The sequence below is a fragment of the Bos indicus genome, chromosome 6 (assembly GCF_029378745.1).
Source record: "Bos indicus isolate NIAB-ARS_2022 breed Sahiwal x Tharparkar chromosome 6, NIAB-ARS_B.indTharparkar_mat_pri_1.0, whole genome shotgun sequence".
Lineage (NCBI taxonomy): Eukaryota > Metazoa > Chordata > Mammalia > Artiodactyla > Bovidae > Bos > Bos indicus.
Window position 1 is genome coordinate 1,902,024 of NC_091765.1, and position 20,583 is coordinate 1,922,606.

At 39.3% G+C, this 20,583-nt stretch overlaps 1 protein-coding gene across 2 annotated transcripts in view; it reads left to right on the forward strand.

Annotated features, from left to right (window-relative positions):
• MARCHF1 (membrane associated ring-CH-type finger 1) overlaps nt 1-20,583 on the forward strand; it is a 610,217-nt gene that overhangs the window by 346,349 nt on the left and 243,285 nt on the right. For both annotated transcript variants that reach the window (XM_070790996.1, XM_070790994.1), the window contains exon 3: nt 10,306-10,356. In XM_070790996.1, the coding sequence (XP_070647097.1) occupies nt 10,306-10,356 (51 nt within the window). The remainder of the gene's footprint in view (nt 1-10,305; nt 10,357-20,583) is intronic.

Consider the following 20,583-nt stretch of genomic DNA (forward strand, 5'->3'; position numbering starts at 1 on the left):
TTTTTATTTTTTTTCTTTATTTTTTTTTTTAAACCAGTTCAGTGATCTCTTTATTGATGCCATTCTCTTTGACATAATACAATTAAAGTTTTCTGGGATCCAGAACAGATAACTCTGTATCTACGTATCATTTTAAAAGGTAGAGTATATTTTTATGATGATCATAATCTATCCATTGTCTTTATATTCTGTTTGGTCAAGAGAAAAATGGTCCCTGAAATAATTTTGTTATCCAATATCTACTCTTACTTATTTTCTTAGTATTAAGAAACCCAACTTTTAACAAAACACTGCTACACTGCTACTCTCCCTTAAAGCTAGGTCATAGTCAAATGACTAAAATTTAGCCAGTTAGATGTAAGAAAGTGTTTTGTAACTTCTGAAAAGTGTCTTTAGAAGGAAGGTACAGAGACTTCTTTGCCCCTTCCTCCTTCCTGTTGGCTGGAGTGTGAATGTGATGACTGGAGCACTAACAGCCATCCTGGGTCATGAGGTAGTACACTAATCATGGCAGAGTAGAAGGGGATCATCTCTGTGGCCTACAGAGTTACCACATAGGCCTGGATTGTGTAGCTCCAGATTTCTTTTACATAAGAAAAAAATCAACCTCAACTTTTTATTTTATTTTATTTTATTTTGCCATACCTCATTTTACTGTGCTTTGCTTTAGTGAACTTTATAGATACATGTTTTTTTTTTTTTTTTTCCTTGTTAATTTTCTGTTTAGTTGATCTATCCATAAGTGTGAATGGGGTATTAAAGTATCCCACTATTATTGTGTTATTGTTAATTTCTCCTTTCATACTTGTTAGGATTTGTCTTACATACTGCGGTGCTCCCATGTTGGGTGGATATATATTTATAATTGTTATATCTTCTTCTTGGATTGATCCTTTGATCATTATGTAGTGACCTTCTTTGTCTCTTTTCACAGCCTTTGTTTTAAAGTCTAATTTATCTGATACGAGTATTGTGACTCCTGCTTTCTTTTGGTCCCAATTTGCATGGAAAATCTTTTTCCAGCCCTTCACTTTCAGTCTGTATGTGTCCCCTGTTTTGAGGTGGGTCTCTTGTAGACAACATATGTAGGGGTCTTGTTTTTGTATCCATTCAGCCAGTCTTTGTCCTTTGGTTGGGGCATTCAACCCATTTACGTTTAAGGTAATTACTAATAAGTATGATCCCGTTGCCATTTACTTTATTGTTTTGGGTTCGAGTTTATACACCATTTTTGTATTTCCTGTCTAGAGAATATCCTTTAGTATTTGTTGGAGAGCTGGTTTGGTGGTGCAGAATTCTCTCAGCTTTTGCTTGTCTGAAAAGCTTTTAATTTCTCCTTCATACTTGAATGAGATCCTTGCTGGGTACAATAATTTGGGCTGTAGGTTATTTTCTTTCATCATTTTAAGTATGTCTTGCCATTCCCTCCTGGCTTGAAGAGTTTCTATTGAAAGATCAGCTGTTATCCTTATGGGAATTCCCTTGTGTGTTATTTGTTGTTTTTCCCTTGCTGCTTTTAATATTTGTTCTTTGTGTTTGATCTTTGTTAATTTGATTAATATGTGTCTTGGGGTGTTTCTCCTTGGGTTTATCCTGTTTGGGACTCTCTGGGTTTCTTGGACTTGGATGATTATTTCCTTCCCCATTTTAGGGAAGTTTTCAACTATTATCTCCTCAAGTATTTTCTCACGGTCTTTCTTTTTGTCTTCTTCTTCTGGAACCCCTATGATTCAAATGTTGTAGCGTTTAATATTGTCCTGGAGGTCTCTGAGATTGTCCTCATTTCTTTTAATTCGTTTTTCTTTTATCCTCTCTGATTCATTTATTTCTACCATTCTATCTTCTAATTCACTAATCCTATCTTCTGCCTCTGTTATTCTACTATTTGTTGCCTCCAGAGTGTTTTTAATTTCATTTATTGCATTATTCATTATATATTGACTCTTTTTTATTTCTTCTAGGTCCTTGTTAAACCTTTCTTGCATCTTCTCAATCCTTGTCTCCAGGCTATTTATCTGTGATTCCATTTTAATTTCAAGATTTTGGATCAATTTCACTATCATTATTTGGAATTCTTTATCAGGTAGATTCCCTATCTCTTCCTCTTTTGTTTGGTTTGGTGGGGATTTATCCTGTTCCTTTATCTGCTGGGTATTCCTCTGTCTCTTCATCTTGTTTAAATTGCTGAGTTTGGGAGTCCTTTCTGTATTCTGGCAGTTTGTGGAGTTCTCTTTATTGTGGCGTTTCCTCGCTGTGTGTGGGTATGTAGAGGTGGCTTGTCAAGGTTTCCTGGTTAGGGAAGCTTGTGTCGGTGTTCTGGTGGGTTGAGCTGTATTTCTTCTCTTTGTTCAGTCGCGCTATGGGGAGGGAGGGAGGGAAGCTGCAAACAAATGACACTGGCGTGCGCTCGCAATGCCTCAGCCACACTGGGTCTGCCCCCGCTCACGGCGCGTGTAGCCTCCCTGCCCACACTGCTCAGGCTCTAGGTTGTTCCGTCGGGAACAATCCGAGGCTGGCCCTGGGTTGCATGCACCTCCCAGGTCCAAGCTGCTCAGGTTCAGGCACTCAGGTAGTCCTCAGAGGCGCAGACTCAGTTGGGGCTGCGTTTTGTGCTCTTCCCAGGTCCGAGCAGCTCAGGTGATGAGGTGTTTGGCGAGCGCCAATGCTGCGACTTATCGCCTCCCCGCCACTTGGTTATCTGGGTGTAAAACCGGCGCACCTTCTCAGGCAGATGTTGACAGTCCAGACCCCCAATAAGTTTTAGTTAGCAAAGAAGCCAGTTTTATAATGTCTCTCTGGGGCTGCGATTGCCCCCTTCCGGCTCTGGCTGCCTGTCACTGGAGGGGGAAGGTCTGCAGCCGGCTATCTCTGTTTAGTCCTTTGTTCCGTGCACGGGCTGGCGGTGTCTTAGGTTAGGGCTGGCTTTTCGCATGGTAGATATCCCACAGTCTGGTTTGCTAGCCCAAATTATTTCGCTCAGATAGTGCTCAGGGTATTCAGGCCAGATTCTTACTCTCAGCGATGCAGCCCGCGTCGCGCCTCCCTGCCCAGCCCCCGCTTGCTAATGGCGGATGCAGGCGTCTGCGCTGCTTCTCCGCTGGAGGAGTTACCGTAGGGCTCGCAATCTGTGAGTTTTAATTGTTTATTTATTTTTTCTCCCTGTTATGTTGTCCTCTGTGCTTCCAAAGCTCGGCACGCATTCGGCAGTGAGAAGGTTTCCTGGTGTTTGGAAACTTCTCTCTTTTTAAGACTCCCTTCCCGGGACGGAACTCCGTCCCTCCCTCTTTTGTCTCTTTTATTGTCTTTAATATTTTTTCCTACCTCCTTTTGAGGAGTTGGGTTGCTTTTCTGGGTGCCTGATGTCCTCTGCCGGCATTCAGAAGTTGTTTTGTGGAATTTACTTGATGTTTAAATGCTCTTTTGATGAATTTGTGGGGGAGAAAGTGTTTTCCCTGTCCTACTCCTCCGCCATCTTGGCGCCTTCCCCTTCTTTATTTTTTGATACTGTCTTAATATGTTTGAAGTTTCATTTATACAGAGTTCATAATACGGATTAGGGAATTCTATGTTCTTATGGTCAAGAACAGTGTAAATAAAACTGCAGTTATGTTTTCTTGAAAAGTAAGTGTATGGAAAGAGCAAATTACCCAGGATGGTATGGTCAGACTCTCTCACTCCACAGCCTCTTGCTCTTGTTTTGTAAATAAGGATTATGTAACAGCTGAGATCATTTGTAGCCTGCACATGCATGTCACGAAGTACTCACTTGGTCACGGGCTGTGTGCAGCATTCATATACATGAGCTCCACCTAGAAAGTGGGGACATTTTACCACTGTGGCCAAGCTGTGTCTGCTGCATCAGCCAGAGGAGAATACTATTACGGCTGCTGGGCCAGCCACGGGAGAGGCTGTGCTGTAGTGTGTCATGTTATGGCTGCTGCTAAGGCTGCTGGGCCAGCCAGGAGAGAATAAATGTGTCTGTAGTGCCTGTGGCTCCTCAAGTCTTCTTCCAGGCTCTTAACTCATGCCTTGCCTATCCTGGGTTTAGTGAACAGTGTGAACAACGTGAACAGCAAGACAACTGGTCTCTTTGAATCAAGCCTTATCTTAAAATGTGTTAGTTTTCAGGTGATCAAGATTTATTAGTAACATTTCAAATTTTTATTTCTAATTTTACTGGCTCAATATCAAGACAGGTACCCTATAAAATCTCTACTTGGAGATTTTTGTTGAGGTACTACTTGAAGCCAGATAAATTTTAAATATTTCATAGGCATTTTTAAAAGTATTTTTTATCAAAAGGACATGAGGTTTTTAATAAATCTATTAATTGAGTTTTATTATATTATCAATGTCTTGTGTCATTTTTTTTTTGTTTACAAGCCACATTGCTTTCAAAGACTTTTTCTTCTATTTTAAGCTTTAATTCTTTAACTATTTAGCAGAAATAGTTTCATGATCAACTTAGAATTTTTCAGATGATCCTCAAAATTGCCTCATTTTTTCTTCTTTCAAATATTCTTGTCTTTTAGCCTGGGGTCGGGAGGACAAAGGAAGAAAACTGTAGAATACCATCATATCTGTTGTCTGATTAATGGTCTGAAATTGTCTTATTCTGATTTCTGCACTTAGAAATAGATTTTTTTGCTGTCTCGTACACCAGGTTATTGTTACCATCTTTCTAAATTCCATATATATGCGTTAGTATACTGTATTTATGTTTTTCCTTCTGGCTTACTTCACTCTGTATAATAGGCTCCAGTTTCATCCACCACATTAGAACTGATTCAAATGTATTATTTTTAATGGCTGAGTAATACTCCATTGTGTATATGTACCACTGCTTTCTTATCCATTCATCTGCTGATGGACATCTAGGTTGCTTCCATGTCCTGGCTATTATAAAGAGTGCTGCGATGAACATTGGGGTACACGTGTCTCTTTCCCTTCTGGTTTCCTCAGTGTGTATGCCCAGCAGTGGGATTGCTGGATCATAAGGCAGTTCTATTTCCAGTTTTTTAAGGAGTCTCCACACTGTTCTCCATAGTGGCTGTACTAGTTTGCATTCCCACCAACAGTGTAAGAGGGTTCCCTTTTCTCCACACCCTCTCCAGCATTTATTATTTGTAGATTTTTGGATCACAGCCATTCTGACTGGTGTGAAATGGTACCTCACAGTGGTTTTGATTTGCATTTCTCTGATAATGAGTGATGTTGAGCATCTTTTCATGTGTTTGTTAGCCATCTGTATGTCTTCTTTGGAGAAATGTCTATTTAGTTCTTTGGCCCATTTTTTGATTGGATCGTTTATTTTTCTGGAGTTGAGCTGTAGGAGTTGCTTGTATATTTTTGAGATTAGTTGTTTGTCAGTTGCTTCATTTGCTATTATTTTCTCCCATTCTGAAGGCTGTCTTTTCACCTTGCTAATAGTTTCCTTTGATGTGCAGAAGCTTTTAAGGTTAATTAGGTCCCATTTGTTTATTTTTGATTTTATTTCCAATATTCTGGGAGGTGGGTCATAGAGGATCCTGCTGTGATGTATGTCAGAGAGTGTTTTGCCTATGTTCTCCTCTAGGAGTTTTATAGTTTCTGGTCTTACGTTTAGATCTTTAATCCATTTTGAGTTTATTTTGGTGTATGGTGTTAGAAAGTGTTCTAGTTTCATTCTTTTACAAGTGGTTGACCAGATTTCCCAGCACCACTTGTTAAAGAGATTGTCTTTAATCCATTGTATATTCTTGCCTCCTTTGTCAAAGATAAGGTGTCCATATGTGCGTGGATTTATCTCTGGGCTTTCTATTTTGTTCCATTGATCTATATTTCTGTCTTTGTGCCAGTACCATACTGTCTTGATAACTGTGGCTTTGTAGTAGAGCCTGAAGTCAGGTAGGTTGATTCCTCCAGTTCCATTCTTCTTTCTCAAGATCGCTTTGGCTATTCGAGGTTTTTTGTATTTCCATACAAATTGTGAAATTGTATGTTCTAGCTCTGTGAAGAATACTGTTGGTAGCTTGATAGGGATTGTGTTGAATCTATAAATTGCTTTGGGTAGTATACTCATTTTCACTATATTGATTCTTCCAATCCGTGAACATGGTATATTTCTCCATCTATTAGTGTCCTCTTTCATTTCTTTCACCAGTGTTTTATAGTTTTCTATGGTGTATAGAACAGTCTTATGGACTCTGTGGGAGAGGGAGAGGGTGGGAAGATTTGGGAGAATGACATTGAAACATGTAAAATATCATGTAAGAAACGAGTTGCCAGTCCAGGTTCGATGCACGATACTGGATGCTTGGGGCTAGTGCACTGGGATGACCCAGAGGGATGGTATGGGGAGGGAGGAGGGAGGAGGGTTCAGGATGGGGAACACATGTATACCTGTGGCGGATTCATTTTGATATTTGGCAAAACTAATACAATTATGTAAAGTTTAAAAATAAAATGAAATTTAAAAAAAAAAGAAATAGATTTTTTTTCCTTCAAAAACAAACAAAAATCCTCCCTCAAGCTTCTTTACTTCCCTTTCCTGATTACTGGTATGATATATAGAGAGTACTCTTCTGTAGATAAATACAAGCCCACTGTATCATACATTCTTTAGCGCAGAGCATTCCACTTTAAAGGAACTATGTCATTTTCCTTAGATTATAATGTTAAATGAGTAAAAACAATTTAGTAACGATTTCCTTATTTGGTAATCATTTATTCTTGCTGGGGATAAAAATCAAGCCTTGCTTAGTAAGGTCAAATTTAAAAAAAAATTTCTTATGTTAATAATAATAATCACAAAAAATTAGCAATATCAGATACATTAAAAAGTATAAACTTTTGAAAAGATTTTAAACTAGTTATGAAATTAGAAGTTTCTCTCCCTGCATGCCATGAATAAGCTGCTAAGATTTATCTACTAAAATATCTTATCAACATTATTGCTTCACGATCCCATAATTTTTGTGTAGATTTGTCTGGAACTCTTGTTGGTTTCAACTTTTAGTGACCTACAAGGTCATTATAATTTGTGTACCCGTAAGTTACATTATATTCTGTGATAGCTTCTATTTAATCTACAGTAAAGAATTTAAACTGATCATAATGAGGTATGATGACCATATTTCACTGATCCAGAAAAAAACAACACATCACAGCAATAGTAGTGGGACGAACCACCCACTTAATCAGTAGAAATTGGACAGGTTGCTTTGGAAGTTTTCCATGAGGGAAAGAAAGTGCTTCTGGTGCTTTGCTTCGAAAGCAAAGCAGACTGGAATCCTTAATCTTCTTTGGTAGAGAGCAATTTGATTTCCATTCTTAAGTTTTATAAACCAGAATCTAATCCACAATGGAGGTGGAATTGCAGGACAGAGAAACTAGGGTGTTTATATTAAAATTACAGATCTAGTAACTTGTGATGATTGTCATGATTTTTGATGGAGCTCTTTGGGTGTTTCCTCTACCTGTGAATAATAATGGAAATATTATAATCTTGTAATCTATAAATTTTTTCATCTATAACTCATTCAATCCAGCCCCCAATATATTATCTACCCATTTCACAGGGAGGAATTTAGAGGCCTGGGATCTTCAATACACTCCTGCTAGAACTAGTGCAGAGGTACAAGTCTAGTTCACATCAAAACCCCAAATTTTACATCACTGCAGGTGAGAAATAGGGTAACTTCTCTGTTCCCAAGTGTTAACTGGAATAAAAATAATAGAGACCTTAGCCATGGCAAAATGCTAACCCTTGTCTAAGCTTGTTTATTTCCTTCAGTGCCTAACCTTGTATTAAAAGAGAATAGAACTAATGGATTTCAAGGTAAAAGATCTTTTGAAATACTAAATAATCAAGCAGGTGTTTCCCATGCTGCTAGATCAGGAGCTGCTGTGGAAATTGTCTGCTTATTATAGCCCCATGATGAACTCATTCACAATTGTAGAAGGACCTGACCCTCGTTTTTATCTCAAGACATGGCAGAGTCCCACTTGGATGGAAAAATAGGTAACCTGATGTCAAATCCAATTTGTATAGTGCTTCTTAGTTCTTGCTGAAGCGCCTTTCAATTCTAGTTCTTTGGTTAGGTTCTCAAATATCATATAAATATAGAAAACACAGTAAAAGAACCAGGACAACCAAACTCCCCTCAAGTCTGTTATATCATTGACCTCTCTTCTATCAAGTAGCATGTCAAAATTCTGAATTTTACTGAGAAGAAAAGATGGATTAGTTTTGTTTTCTGGTCTGTAGAAGAGGAGTTGAAGTGTCAGTGGAAAAGTACTTCTCTCCATCACCAGAGGAAGCTAATCAAGGAAAAATGTCTTCGGGGAACACACACATTAATCTCCAGCTGGATCACAGGGCTGTTACAAGGTGTAACTAATCGTATAGTTGTGACTCATCTCAGTCTGTAATAACATGCTTCACAGTGACATTCATGGTTGTATGAGACGGAAGTTGCATGTAAAGGAAAAAGCACTGTTCAGCTGTAATGCCTGCAAGCCTGCACCAGACTCAGTGACAGTTTGCAGTGAATGCAGCTATTGTGTTTCCACATTAACACATTGCCATATCCCCTCATCACAGTGCTTCTGAAAACTGTCTCCAGCAGTCATCGCCGGGCAGTTTCAGACCTGCAGGTTGTTATAAAAACTTTGATTTCAAAAATTACTTCTGTCAAGATGCACTGTGGTTGTCTACTCTGATCCACTGTGGTATTGAGTCCAGATGCTCAGAAATATTTTTTAAAAGATTTCTAAAGTGCCTAACACAGACCTTTCACAAAATATTTGTTTCCAGAACAGTATCTTTCAAGGTTTTCTACACTGAAGGGAAGATGTGCTATGACCTCTTGGATTCTGCTTGCCGATGAGATAACTGGAGTGGCGGGAGGAGGGATGACCTGGTGTGGGCCCCATGAGGCAGCACTCCGTGGCTGCAGGTAGCACAATGCCTGTGGCCTTCTAATGAGGTGGGCTGCTTATCAGGGGCCCTTTTTACTTTAAAATTGTACAAAATTTTTTTTATAAAAATATCTATTCAAGAGCTTTTTGCATTTTTCTTTTCTCCAAAATTGAGAATTCCTTAGGAGGCAAGAACAGAGGTATAATTTTTTAAATTTATTTTTTAAGCTTTAAATTTTAAAATATTAATTTAAACAATTACCTTTTAAATTGTCTTTAAACTTTTCCTCATTTTTAAAATAAGAGAAAAGACAAATAAAGTGTATTGTAGAAGAATACAAGTTAGATGTTATGTACCATGTACCAAAAATTGCATACAGGTGCAATTTTTACTGACACTGAGAACCAGAATTTACTCAGAATTTCCTGGTAGCCAAAGCCAAAAAAGAAATAAGGGATTATATTTTCATTTCTGAATTTATTTCAGTTCAGTTCAGTTCAGTCGCTCAGTCCTGTCCGACTCTTTGCGACCCCATGAATTGCAGCACGCCAGGCCTCCCTGTCCATCACCATCTCCTGGAGTTCACTCAAACTCACGTCATCGAGTCAGTGATGCCATCCAGCCATCTCATCCTCTGTTGTCCCCTTCTCCTCCTGCCCCCAATCCCTCCCAGCATCAGAGTCTTTTCCAATGAGTCAACTCTTCCCATGAGGTGGCCAAAGTACTGGAGTTTCAGCTTTAGCGTCATTCCTTCCAAAGAACACCCAGAGCTGATCTCCTTTAGAATGGACTGGTTGGATCTCCTTGCAGTCCAAGGGACTCTCAAGAGTCTTCTCCAACACCACAGTTCAAAAGCATCAGTTCTGCAGTGCTCAGCTTTCTTCACAGTCCAACTCTCACATCCATACATGACCACTAGAAGAACCATAGCCTTGACTAGACAGACCTTTGTTGGCAAAGTAATGTCTCTGCTTTTCAATATGCTATCTAGGTTGGTCATAACTTTTCTTCCAAGGAGTAAGCGTCTTTTAATTTCATGGCTGCAATCACCATCTGCAGTGATTTTGGAGCCCCCAAAAATAAAGTCTGACACTGTTTCCACTGTTCCCCATCTATTTCAAAGGAACTGCATATATTTTTCTACAGAAATAAACATTTCCTGGAAATAAATATTCCTAGGTTGGTATAAACCCGGATACTAATTGAAATATTTTTTAAAAAGACACTAATATGTACTACACAAATAAAATTTGGTATGAGAAATACTATCTTTTGTAAGCAGTTTTTATGTCTGTCAGAACATTAAGAAGGACATCTACATTTTGGCCTGTGATATGCTTTTTTTTCTCAGCAGTAAAGATTATTGCTATATTTTAATCAATGTCTCTAATCTTATTTTTCAGAATGACAAATCCCCAAGGCGATCTGCAAGTCGATCAAGTAATATTTCAAAAGTAGGTGAAATATGTTCATTTCCTTGTTTATTGATTTACGTGTTTTAGAGTTCAAGTAAATATTTTATAATGTTTTATGTGCAGTTGTTATCTGTGACCAATGTACAAATATGACTTGCTAATGGTAATAACTATTTTAAGGGTTTACTGTGATAAAAGGACATGCTTTCACACAACAAAATGAGTGAAGCTATTTTTTCCTCTTCAGTGCTATATGCAAAAAATAATTTACTGCTTTCAGGGTGTCACTCAAAGCATGTTAATCCTCTCACTTCAGCTCAGAGAGCTGCCTTACACATCAGTGGAAACTCTGTCAAACATCATGGTACAATTTGCATGAACTCAATTTTTCCAGGAGTTTGGGCTCAACTATGGTGGAACTTAACCAGGACAAGTTTTTGAAAGCAATTTAAGACATTAGTTTGGTAAGATATTTGCTTTAAAGAGTCAATGGTTGAAAAAAATCATATTGCTCCCTAGATTATCTATAAATCCAAGCAAAACACCAGAGTATTGAAAAGCTTATGGCATAGGAGAGATATTCTGGGTTTTTATTTCACCTTGAAAAAAATTCAGTTCAGTTCAATCGCTCAGTTGTGTCCAACTCTTTGCAACCCCATGGACTGCAGCACACCAGGCCTCCCCATCCATCACCAACTCCCAGAGTTTACTCAACTCATGTCCATTGAGTTGATGATGCCAAACAACCATCTCATCCTCTGTCTTCCACTTCTCCTTCTGCCTTCAATCTTTCCCAGCATTAGGGTCTTTCCAATGAGTCAATTCTTCGAATCAGGTTCCCAAGTACTGGGGCTTCAGCTTCAGCATCAGTCTTTCCAATGAATATTCAGAACTGATTTCCCTTAGGATGGACTTGTTGGATCTCCTTGCTGTCCAAGGGGCTCCCAAGAGTCTTCTCCAACACCACAGTTCAAAAACATCAATTCTTCGGTGCTCAGCTTTATTTACAATCCAACTCACATCCATACATGACTATTAGAAAACTATAGCTTTTACTAGACAAACATTCCTTGGGTTGGTCATAATTTTTCTTCCAAGGATCAAGTGTCTTTTAATTTCATGGCTGCAGTCAATACCTGCAGTGACTTTGGAGCCCTAAAGAAATTAAGTTGGTCACCGTTTCCACTGTTTCCCCATCTATTTGCCATAAAGTGATGGGACCAGATGCCATGATCTTAGTTTTCTGAATGTTGAGTTTTAAGCCAACTTTTTCACTCTCCTCTTTCACTTTCATCAAGAAGCTGTTTAGTTCCTCTTCACTTTCTGCCATTAGGGTGGTGTCATCTGCATATCTGACGTTATTGATATTTCTCTCGGCAATCTTGATTCCAGCTTTTGCTTCATCCAATCCAGCATTTCTCATGATGTACTCTGCATATAAGTTAAATAAGCAGGGTGACATACAGCTTTGATGTACTCCTTTCCCAATTTGGAACCAGTCTGTTGTTCCATGTCTGGTTCTAACTATTGCTTCTTGACCTGCATACAGATTTCTCAGGAGGCAGGTCAGGTGGTCTGGTAGTCCCATCCCTTTAAGAATTTTTTAAAGTTTGTTGTGATCCACACAGTCAAAGGCATTGGCATAGTCAATAAAGCAGAAGTAGATATTTTTCTCAAACTCTCTTGCTTTTTTAATGATCCAGTGGATGTTGGCAATTTGATCTCTGGTTCCTCTGTCTTTTCTAAATCCAGCTTGAATATCTAGAATTTCACGGTTCATTTACTGTTGAAACCTGGCTTGGAGAATCTTGAGTATTACTTTGCCAGTGTGTTAAATGAGTGCAATTGTGTGGTAGTTTAAACATTCTTTGGCATTGCCTTTCTTGGGGATTGGAATGAAAATTGGCCTTTTCCAGTCCTGTGGCCACTGCTGAGTTTTCCAAATTTGCTGTCATATTGAGTGCAGCACTTTCACTACATCACCTTTTAGGATTTGAAATAGCTTGACTGGAATTCCATCACCTCCACTAGCTTTGTTCATAGTGATGCTTCCTAAGGCCCACTTGACTTCATATTCCAGGACGTCTGGCTCTAGGGGAGTGATCACACCATAGTGATTATCTGGTCATGAAGATCTTTTTTGTACAGTTCTTCTGTGTATTCTTGCCACCTCTTCTTATATATTCTGCTTCTTTTAGGTCCATACCATTTCTGTACTTTCTTGTACCCATCTTTGTATGAAAAGTTCTCTTGGTATCTCTAATTTTCTTGAAGACATCTCTAGTTTTTCCCATTCTATTTTTTTCCCTCTATTTCTTTGCACTGATCACTGAGGAAAGCTTTCTTATTTCTCCTTGCTATTCTTTAAAACTCTGAATTCAGATGGGTATATCTTTCCTTTTCTCCTTTGCCTTTCGCTTCTCTTCTTTTCATAACTATTTGTAAGGCATTTTCAGACAACCATTTTGCCTTTTTGCATTTCTTTTTCATGGGGATGATCTTGATCCCTGCTTCCTGTACAATGTCATGAACCTCCATCATGACAGAGTTCTTCAGGCACTCTGTCTATCAGATCTAATCCCTTGAATCTATTTGTTACTTTCACTGTATAATCGTTAAGGGATTTGATTTCGGCCATACCTGAATGGTCTAGTGGTTTTCCCTACTTTCTTCAACAAAAATTAAGAGCTATTTTCTAAGATGAGTTGCTATGCAATTTATAAACTGATATTTGGAGAGTGAAAAATCATTTAGAGCCATTTGTGAAATTGAAAAATTATGACTTCTGAAAATTTAATGCTGATAAAGATGAATTTGCCATGAAGAGAACTTCCATGACAGGTCCTCTCAGTTGCCAGCACCCTTTCCAGCCCTGAGATCAGCTTTGTATATAAATTTTGCATTATTTTCCTTCAGGAGGGCTCCCAAAGCAGCAATAAACTATAGGTACTACAGAACATAGACCCACTCCCATTTTGATAAGTTTTTGTTTTGTCTTGTTTTCACAAACAAAGGGCTTTATTATTCATTGAAAAAAATAGCAGTAGCCAAATTATCAGCATTTTCTTAAGCTGGTTTCCCAAGGCTGATTTTAATGAGACAGTGTTAAGATGGTCAGGTGAAGCCTGTCAACACACTGGGTCAGGTACAGAAATGCCTGCACTTAAGAAGCTCTAATAGATAGTAGAGATGCCTGTCTGTTGCTCTATATGGAGACCACCTCTCTGTGTTGCAATGCTCTCCACTGTACAGACAAGCTCAGTAACAAAGGCCAGAACAAAAGCAGTCAGTGTTTCTGCTTCCAAGATGTGCAGAGATGCAACACACCCATGGAGAATTGTATCTCAGCAGCTGGAACCGCTCATCGCTATGGACTTTCCAATCTAGGCATCTTCCTAACGTTTGCGAGTCCCTGTGCCCAGAAGTTAAAGCACCAGCCCCAGGGACAGGAGACCTGAGTGTACGTCATCACTGTCACTTCCTATCTCTGGGACCAGAGACACTCATCCTCCCTGAGACACGCTTGCCACCACTGAGACGTGAGGCGATGGTATCAGTCACTTGAAAGTTTTTCTCAAGTGGTTGTGAATCAAAACAGTACCTTTTAAATGTCAATCATCATCACATCATGGAGAGCCCTTCCTGTAAGTACATGGCATCATCATCTTTCTGAACATGAATGTTAATATGGACCTAAAAACCTGTAGACAGTACTGACAACTCCTTCGTCATGCCAAATATTGCTTTGTGACCCAGGTGAAATTGTATCTTCATTTCCAAGCTGCTGTTTGACTTCTACATAATGCAGCATGTTTATTACTTTTACCTTTTCTTTTATTCCTTTTATTCTTTTTTTTTAATTGGAGGATAATTGCTTTTCAAATGTTGTGATGGTTTCTGCTGTACATCAACATGAATCAGTCATAATCATGTTCATTCTTTAAGAAATGAGAAAGTCTGAAGTAAAGTTTCCCTTCCATGAGTTCTCCTTCCAGGTTCTGACACATATTAATTGCAGCCTTGAGTGGGAGACAATTGACGATAAAATACATTATATTCAAAGAGAAAAGAAGAGTTCTGTTCTTCTAATTGTGCAGTTGCAAAAGCTCAAATCATCACACACCTGTAGGGGTGAAAAGATTTCAGTATGCTTAAGTTTATTTTGCTTCAGCCAACAGGATTCCACTTTTATTTACGTTCAGAAGGATGGGCACAAAAGACAAATCCATTGTTGAATCCTTAATATTTTTAATTGAATGATTAAGTGATAAACTCTTCATTAAGATGAGATAACTTACCAAAGATGGAATGGCAAATTATAGCAATATTTGAGCTATTGGACTTTTAAAGAGGTGGATAAAAAAAATTACAATGAAACAAGGGTGATTTTTCTCTAAATTTCTCAAAAAAAATTTGTTAAACACTAAAAAAGTGTTTCTCAAAGGTGTGATAATTAATATAACAGAGTAATCAAGACCATTAAGACCATGGATTCAGAGTAACTGCTTAGAAGTGTCATTTAACTTCTTTAGTAACTTTATGTGTAAAAGAAGAGTATCTAACAGTATCTGTCTCTCAGAGGAGTACTTAGCACAGTAGCCAGCACTCTTTCAGTATGAGCTGCTATTATTATGGGGCTTTTAATGCTGACATCTCAGCGACAACACAGTGAGTGCTCAGCAATCTTTTTGTGAGTAAGTGAATTTGTGACTCTAGTCATAGTGTATGCATCATTCTCTGGGCAGAATGAGAGTAAATATTAATAATAGATTGGACAGGATGAAGTCAAGTTTAAGGTTAAGTAAAACTTTTGTGATCTGACATAATTTTATTGAAAAATGACTACACATTCTTGTTTCACTAAAATGTGCATGTATGTTTAACAATAAAAATTCTTTTTGGTCAGTGATAATCCTACTAATAATGAGCATCTTCCTTAACTGTTGTCAAATTTCTGCTATCCCTGATCATTTCATAAAAGAAAGTCACAGTTCAGAGGACTCCATCCTGCAGAACTGTCCCCCTTACTGTTGAGTCTTCTGATTTCCTGCAGTTACTTACTGAATCAGACCTTCTAGTCATTAATATTTGTGAAATGTCTCCATTGGGAATCTTATTCTATCCTTGGAATGATGGAGTAATGAGAAAAATCCCCTCCAAGTTCTCAGCAAGCTTAAAGTGAAGAAATTCAGATGTGGCATAGATATATGAGATACAACTTATAATTTAATATATACAGAAATTATAATTTACTATATATTAAGTAGAATTATGTGCAAAAAAAGATAACAGAGCAAGCAGCCCTGCACCTTTCCCCTCTAGAAAGTTCTAGCAAGGATGGCCCTTGGCTGGTATCTAGGATTTCAGGAGTGGGATACTACCACCCTAACTGGTAAGAATGGCTCATGGTGCTTAAGTTGTGCCAACAATATTGCTTATCCTAGAGACCTGCTTTCACTATGGGAGATCTGGGATTTGGGTACATGCTAGACAGTGAGTACCTGCATGACCAGCCCCCAGTAAATGTTGGGGCTGGGTTTCTACTGAGTCTCCCTGGTAGATAGCACTTATCTGTTACCAACACACACAACTACAAGAATTAAGCACATCTTGTGTGACTCCCCAGGGAGTCAACTTGTGGATATTTGGAACTCTGCTTCCAGTTCCCTCTGGACTTCACCTTATGTGCCTTTTCCCTTTGCTGACTTTGCTTTGTGTCCTTTCACTATAATAAACCATAGAGATGAATATAATTACAAGTTCATTCCTGTGAGCAGTTCTAGGCAGTCACTGCCCCAGGTGTGGTCATGGGAACCTCTGATATTCCAGCCAAAAGCGTACAGACCAGAGGTTGTGGGGGTGCATTTCCATTTGGCCACAGGATAGCACTAGGGAAGAACTGTATATTAACAGGGACTTGGAGGATGGGTATGACTTGATCAAATTCAAGGAAAGTATGTTTAAAGATATATATGTGGAAGGCATATAAGTTAGAAAGCATGGATTACAAGGAGAAGGATGCACAAAACAGTTTTTCGGGTCCTTTGAGGTGGAACATTGGTCATACGACATTCTCTTTAATGGTACAAGTGTTCCCTGGCTTGGAAACAGAGATGGATTTAGAATTCATCAAGATCCTTGGGACCTTTTTTAGTAAACAGGACATTATTGTAAACAGACCATTATTATTTTTGCTATTCAGGGTTGTATAAGTCCTGACTGATTTTGCTGTTGTGAATATGAAATATCCAAGTGTGGGATAAATAAAAATGTTGAATTGTTAGTAAACATTTAAAGTTTTTCTCCTTAGTCTTTACCTTTGAATCTTTCTACCTCATATTATTCAATTGCAATTATACTTTGAGTTTTCTGGTTATTCCAATCTTGAGATGTTTTTATTAGTTTATATTTATATTTATAGCTTGCTTTAGATGTAAAAGATACATTTGTGACTTTTTTCTTACACTAATAGGATTTGTGTGCATTAGCTATGTTAATGCTGATCCAAAAACAACAGAGATGCTATATAAAAACTTAAAAACAAGGTATGTGAGATTGTCAAAATATCTCATTGTGAATATACCAGCATTCATTTTCCTCCTCACTTATCCCTCTAAAAAGCTGCTTTTGATATTAGTGTTTGTTGCTGCTTTTTTTTTTGGGGGGGGGGGAGGCATTTTATTATTTTTTTTAATACAAATTTATTTATTTTAATTGGAGGCTAATTACTTTACAGTATTGTATTGGTTTTGCCATACATCAACGTGAATCCACCACGGGTGTACATGTGTTTCCCATCCTGAATCCCCCTCCCACCTCCCTCCCTGTACCATCCCTCTGGGTCATCCTAGTGCACCAGCCCCAAGCATCCTGTATCCTTAATCGAACCTGGAATAGTGATTCGTTTCATATATGATATTAGACATGTTTCAATGCCATTCTCCCAAATCATCCCACCCTCTTATTTTTTATTGAAGGATAATTGCTTTACAGAATTTTGCTATTTTCTGTCAAACCGCAACATGAATCAGCCATAGGTACACATACGTCACCTCCCTTTTGAACCTCCCTCCCATCCCCATCGCCATCTCACCCCTCTAGGTTGATAAAGAGCCCCTGTTTGGGTTTCCTGAGCCATACAGCAAATTCCCATTTGCTATCTATTTTACATATGCTTTTTAACACACATATAGCTCACAAATAGATTCCTCAAGAGGCAAAATTAGTCAAATTTGGCTTTTCTTTTCTTTTCTTTATTCTAGGGTAAGGCCTCATTATATTCAACTTGTAACAGCATATTATGTATTTCACAAGAAAAGCCTTTCAAGAGCAAACTGTGAAAGAGAAAGAAAGCCTTGCACTTTCAGTTCAAATCAACATCCAGAATTTTTTTTAAATAAAACACGTTATACTTTTTGCTGTATGTAGGAAGCAGTTCATAAAGTTTAATCTATTTGTGAAAAAAACAATTCAAAAGCCACTATCTTAAAATGATGTTTGTCAGCTTCCATTATTTCCTGTTATATTTCCTGCACTTAGTTGCTCAGTCATGTCCAACTCTTTGTGACCCCATGGACTGTAGCCCACCAGGTTCCTCAGTCGCTGGGGATTCTCCAGGCAAGAATACTGGAGTGGGTTGCCATGCCCTCCTCTGGGGATCTTCCCAAGCCAGGGATCGAACCCAGATCTCCCATGTTGCAGGAGGATTCTTTACCTTCTAAGTCACCAGGGAAGTCCATGAATACTAGAGTAGTTAGTCTATCCCTTCCCCAGGGGATATTCCTGACCCAGGAATCAAACTGGGGTCTCCTGCACTGCAAGCAGATTCTCTACCAGCTGAGCTACCAGGAAAGCCCGTTATACTCCCTAGGTCTCACTTATTTAACAAAGGATCATCAAAGTTGTGGAGAAGGCAATGGCAACCCACTCCAGTACTCTTGCCTGGAAAATCCCATGGACAGAGGAGCCTGATAGGCTGCAGTCCATGGGATCGCTAAGAGTCTGGACACGACTAAGAGACTTCACTTTCTCTTTTCACCTTCAGGCATTGGAGAAGGAAATGGCAACCCACTCCAGTGTTCTTGTCTGGAAAGTCCCAGGGATGGGGGAGCCTGGTGGCCTGCTGTCTATGGGGTTGCACAGAGTCGGACATGACTGAAGCGACTTAGCACCAGCAGCAGCATCTAAGTTGTTCAACTGGTCTCTACCTAGAAATATTCTACACCATGTTAGGGTAAAGATGGCACATAGTGTATCAAATATTATTGCTAAAGTATTCCCTTTTCCTGTCTGTGTGCCCCAGCTCACTCTTCAGTAAGTGAAGGTATATAGCATGTCAATATAATTTATTCAACATTTTTAAGGATATATGTTTTAAATATGTGCTTTCTTTTGATCAAATACCTTGATTCTACTTCTGTAAATCTTCATCTCTTTCCCTTTAAGATTCCAATGTGTTTTTCAGCAAGGTCAAAGTGAATGTGTTCCCCCAATTTAACATGTATTGGGAATTTGTTCCGCTGAACCTGAGCTAAGCATTTGGATCTCAGAACAGGTGTTTAATGTTCTGAATTAGTGAGAGATCCATCTTTGTTTGCTTATACAAGGGACCTATAAATCACCCATACCTTCAGACTACATACCTTGAGAGGATAATTTTGACATGTTGATGAAGTAAAATTGGATGTAGAATTAGGAAACAACTAGAAAGGAGGTGGACTAATTTGAGAACTGTCTTAGCACTTGGATCAGGACCTGTCTAGAGACCAAAGTTGAGGAAATCGGTATAAATTTAATCTAGTTATCAAAAGTGATGGTGATGGATTAAGAGAACCTGAGACCTTCTTATATTACGAGGTCTTCCTCTATATACACTCTCTCTTTAGGTGATCTCATCAGGTCTTGTGCCAACAACTCTTGAATAGATGTTTCTAGCCCTGATTTCTGCCATGAATTCTAGGATCAAATAGCCTACTCCACTTTTCCACTTGGATGTGCAACAGGAATCTGTCTTAGGTCAGGTGTCCCAGTGCAGGTGCTGAACAGGGAATTGTTTGCAGTGGTGCCCTGTGGGAGTGTAGTGGGAGAAATAGGACAGGAGGAGGAGGTCAAGAAAGTCCCCCCCACCAATCCTGCATGGGGACCCTGCAGGATAAAGTGAGCTTGAAGCCTTCCCTACCTGAAGCAGGGAAACAAGGCTACTTCTCTCACCAGCCATCCAGTTCAGGGTGCTTTGAGAGAGGAAACATCCAGCTCCATTGACTCTCTAACATCAGGAATCTAAGATGCCCAGTGCAGTTTTCCAGAAAAGCCCAGTTGCAGGATTTGAGAAAACAAAGTGTCCAGAGGCTTCAGGAGTCAGGCACTGGCACAGTCAAAGTGGCCACCAGACTGGGTCTTGCTAGAACCTTAGAAGCATCTGCTACTGCCTGTCTATCAAACCACCAGGATCCATGTGATGCTCGGTGACAATTTCTGAGGAAGGAAGAAAATATGTGGACTAGTAGGATGACCTCTTACTGCTGCCAAAGCCATCACTGATTCATCCCTTCTTTCTACCCACTCATCCCCAATATTCCTCATTCTTGATGATCAGTTTTGTTAGACAAGGAAGCTGGCTGGTGAGGTATACCTCACCCCCACTGGGAGTTCTCCCCCAGTCCCAATGATCATGCCCTTAACAAGTTGCAATTGATCTAATCAACCATTTGAAGTTAAACCTGTGTTGGAAATGGAAAAATGTTGCAGTGAATCCCCTAAGTTTTAAACTTATCTTGCTTCCTCATTAGTGGCAGCCACCCTACCTCCTCATGATGGCCAAGTCCACTGTAGAGTGAATTGCTGCTCAGCCTCCCAGACAACATACTGTGTTACTCATGAGGGAAAGCTCCAGTCCTGTGGCCCACCAATATCCTGACCATGGACCTGATGATGGTCCAGTCCTGTGGCCCACTGATGTCCTGACCACCAACTGGATAATGGTCCAGTCCTGTGGCCCACTGATCTCCTGACCGTGGACCTGATAATGGCCCCATCCTGTGGCCCACTGATACCCTGACCATGGACCTAATGATGGCCCCACCCTGTGGCCCACTGATGTCCTGACCATGGACCTGATGATGGTCCCAGCCTGTGGGCCACTGATGTCTTGACCGAGGATCTGAAAATGGCCCAGTCCTGTGGCCCACTGATGTCCTGACCACGGACCTGATAATGGTCTAGTCATGTGGCCCACTGATGTCCTGACCAGACTTTCTAGAGCCCAGT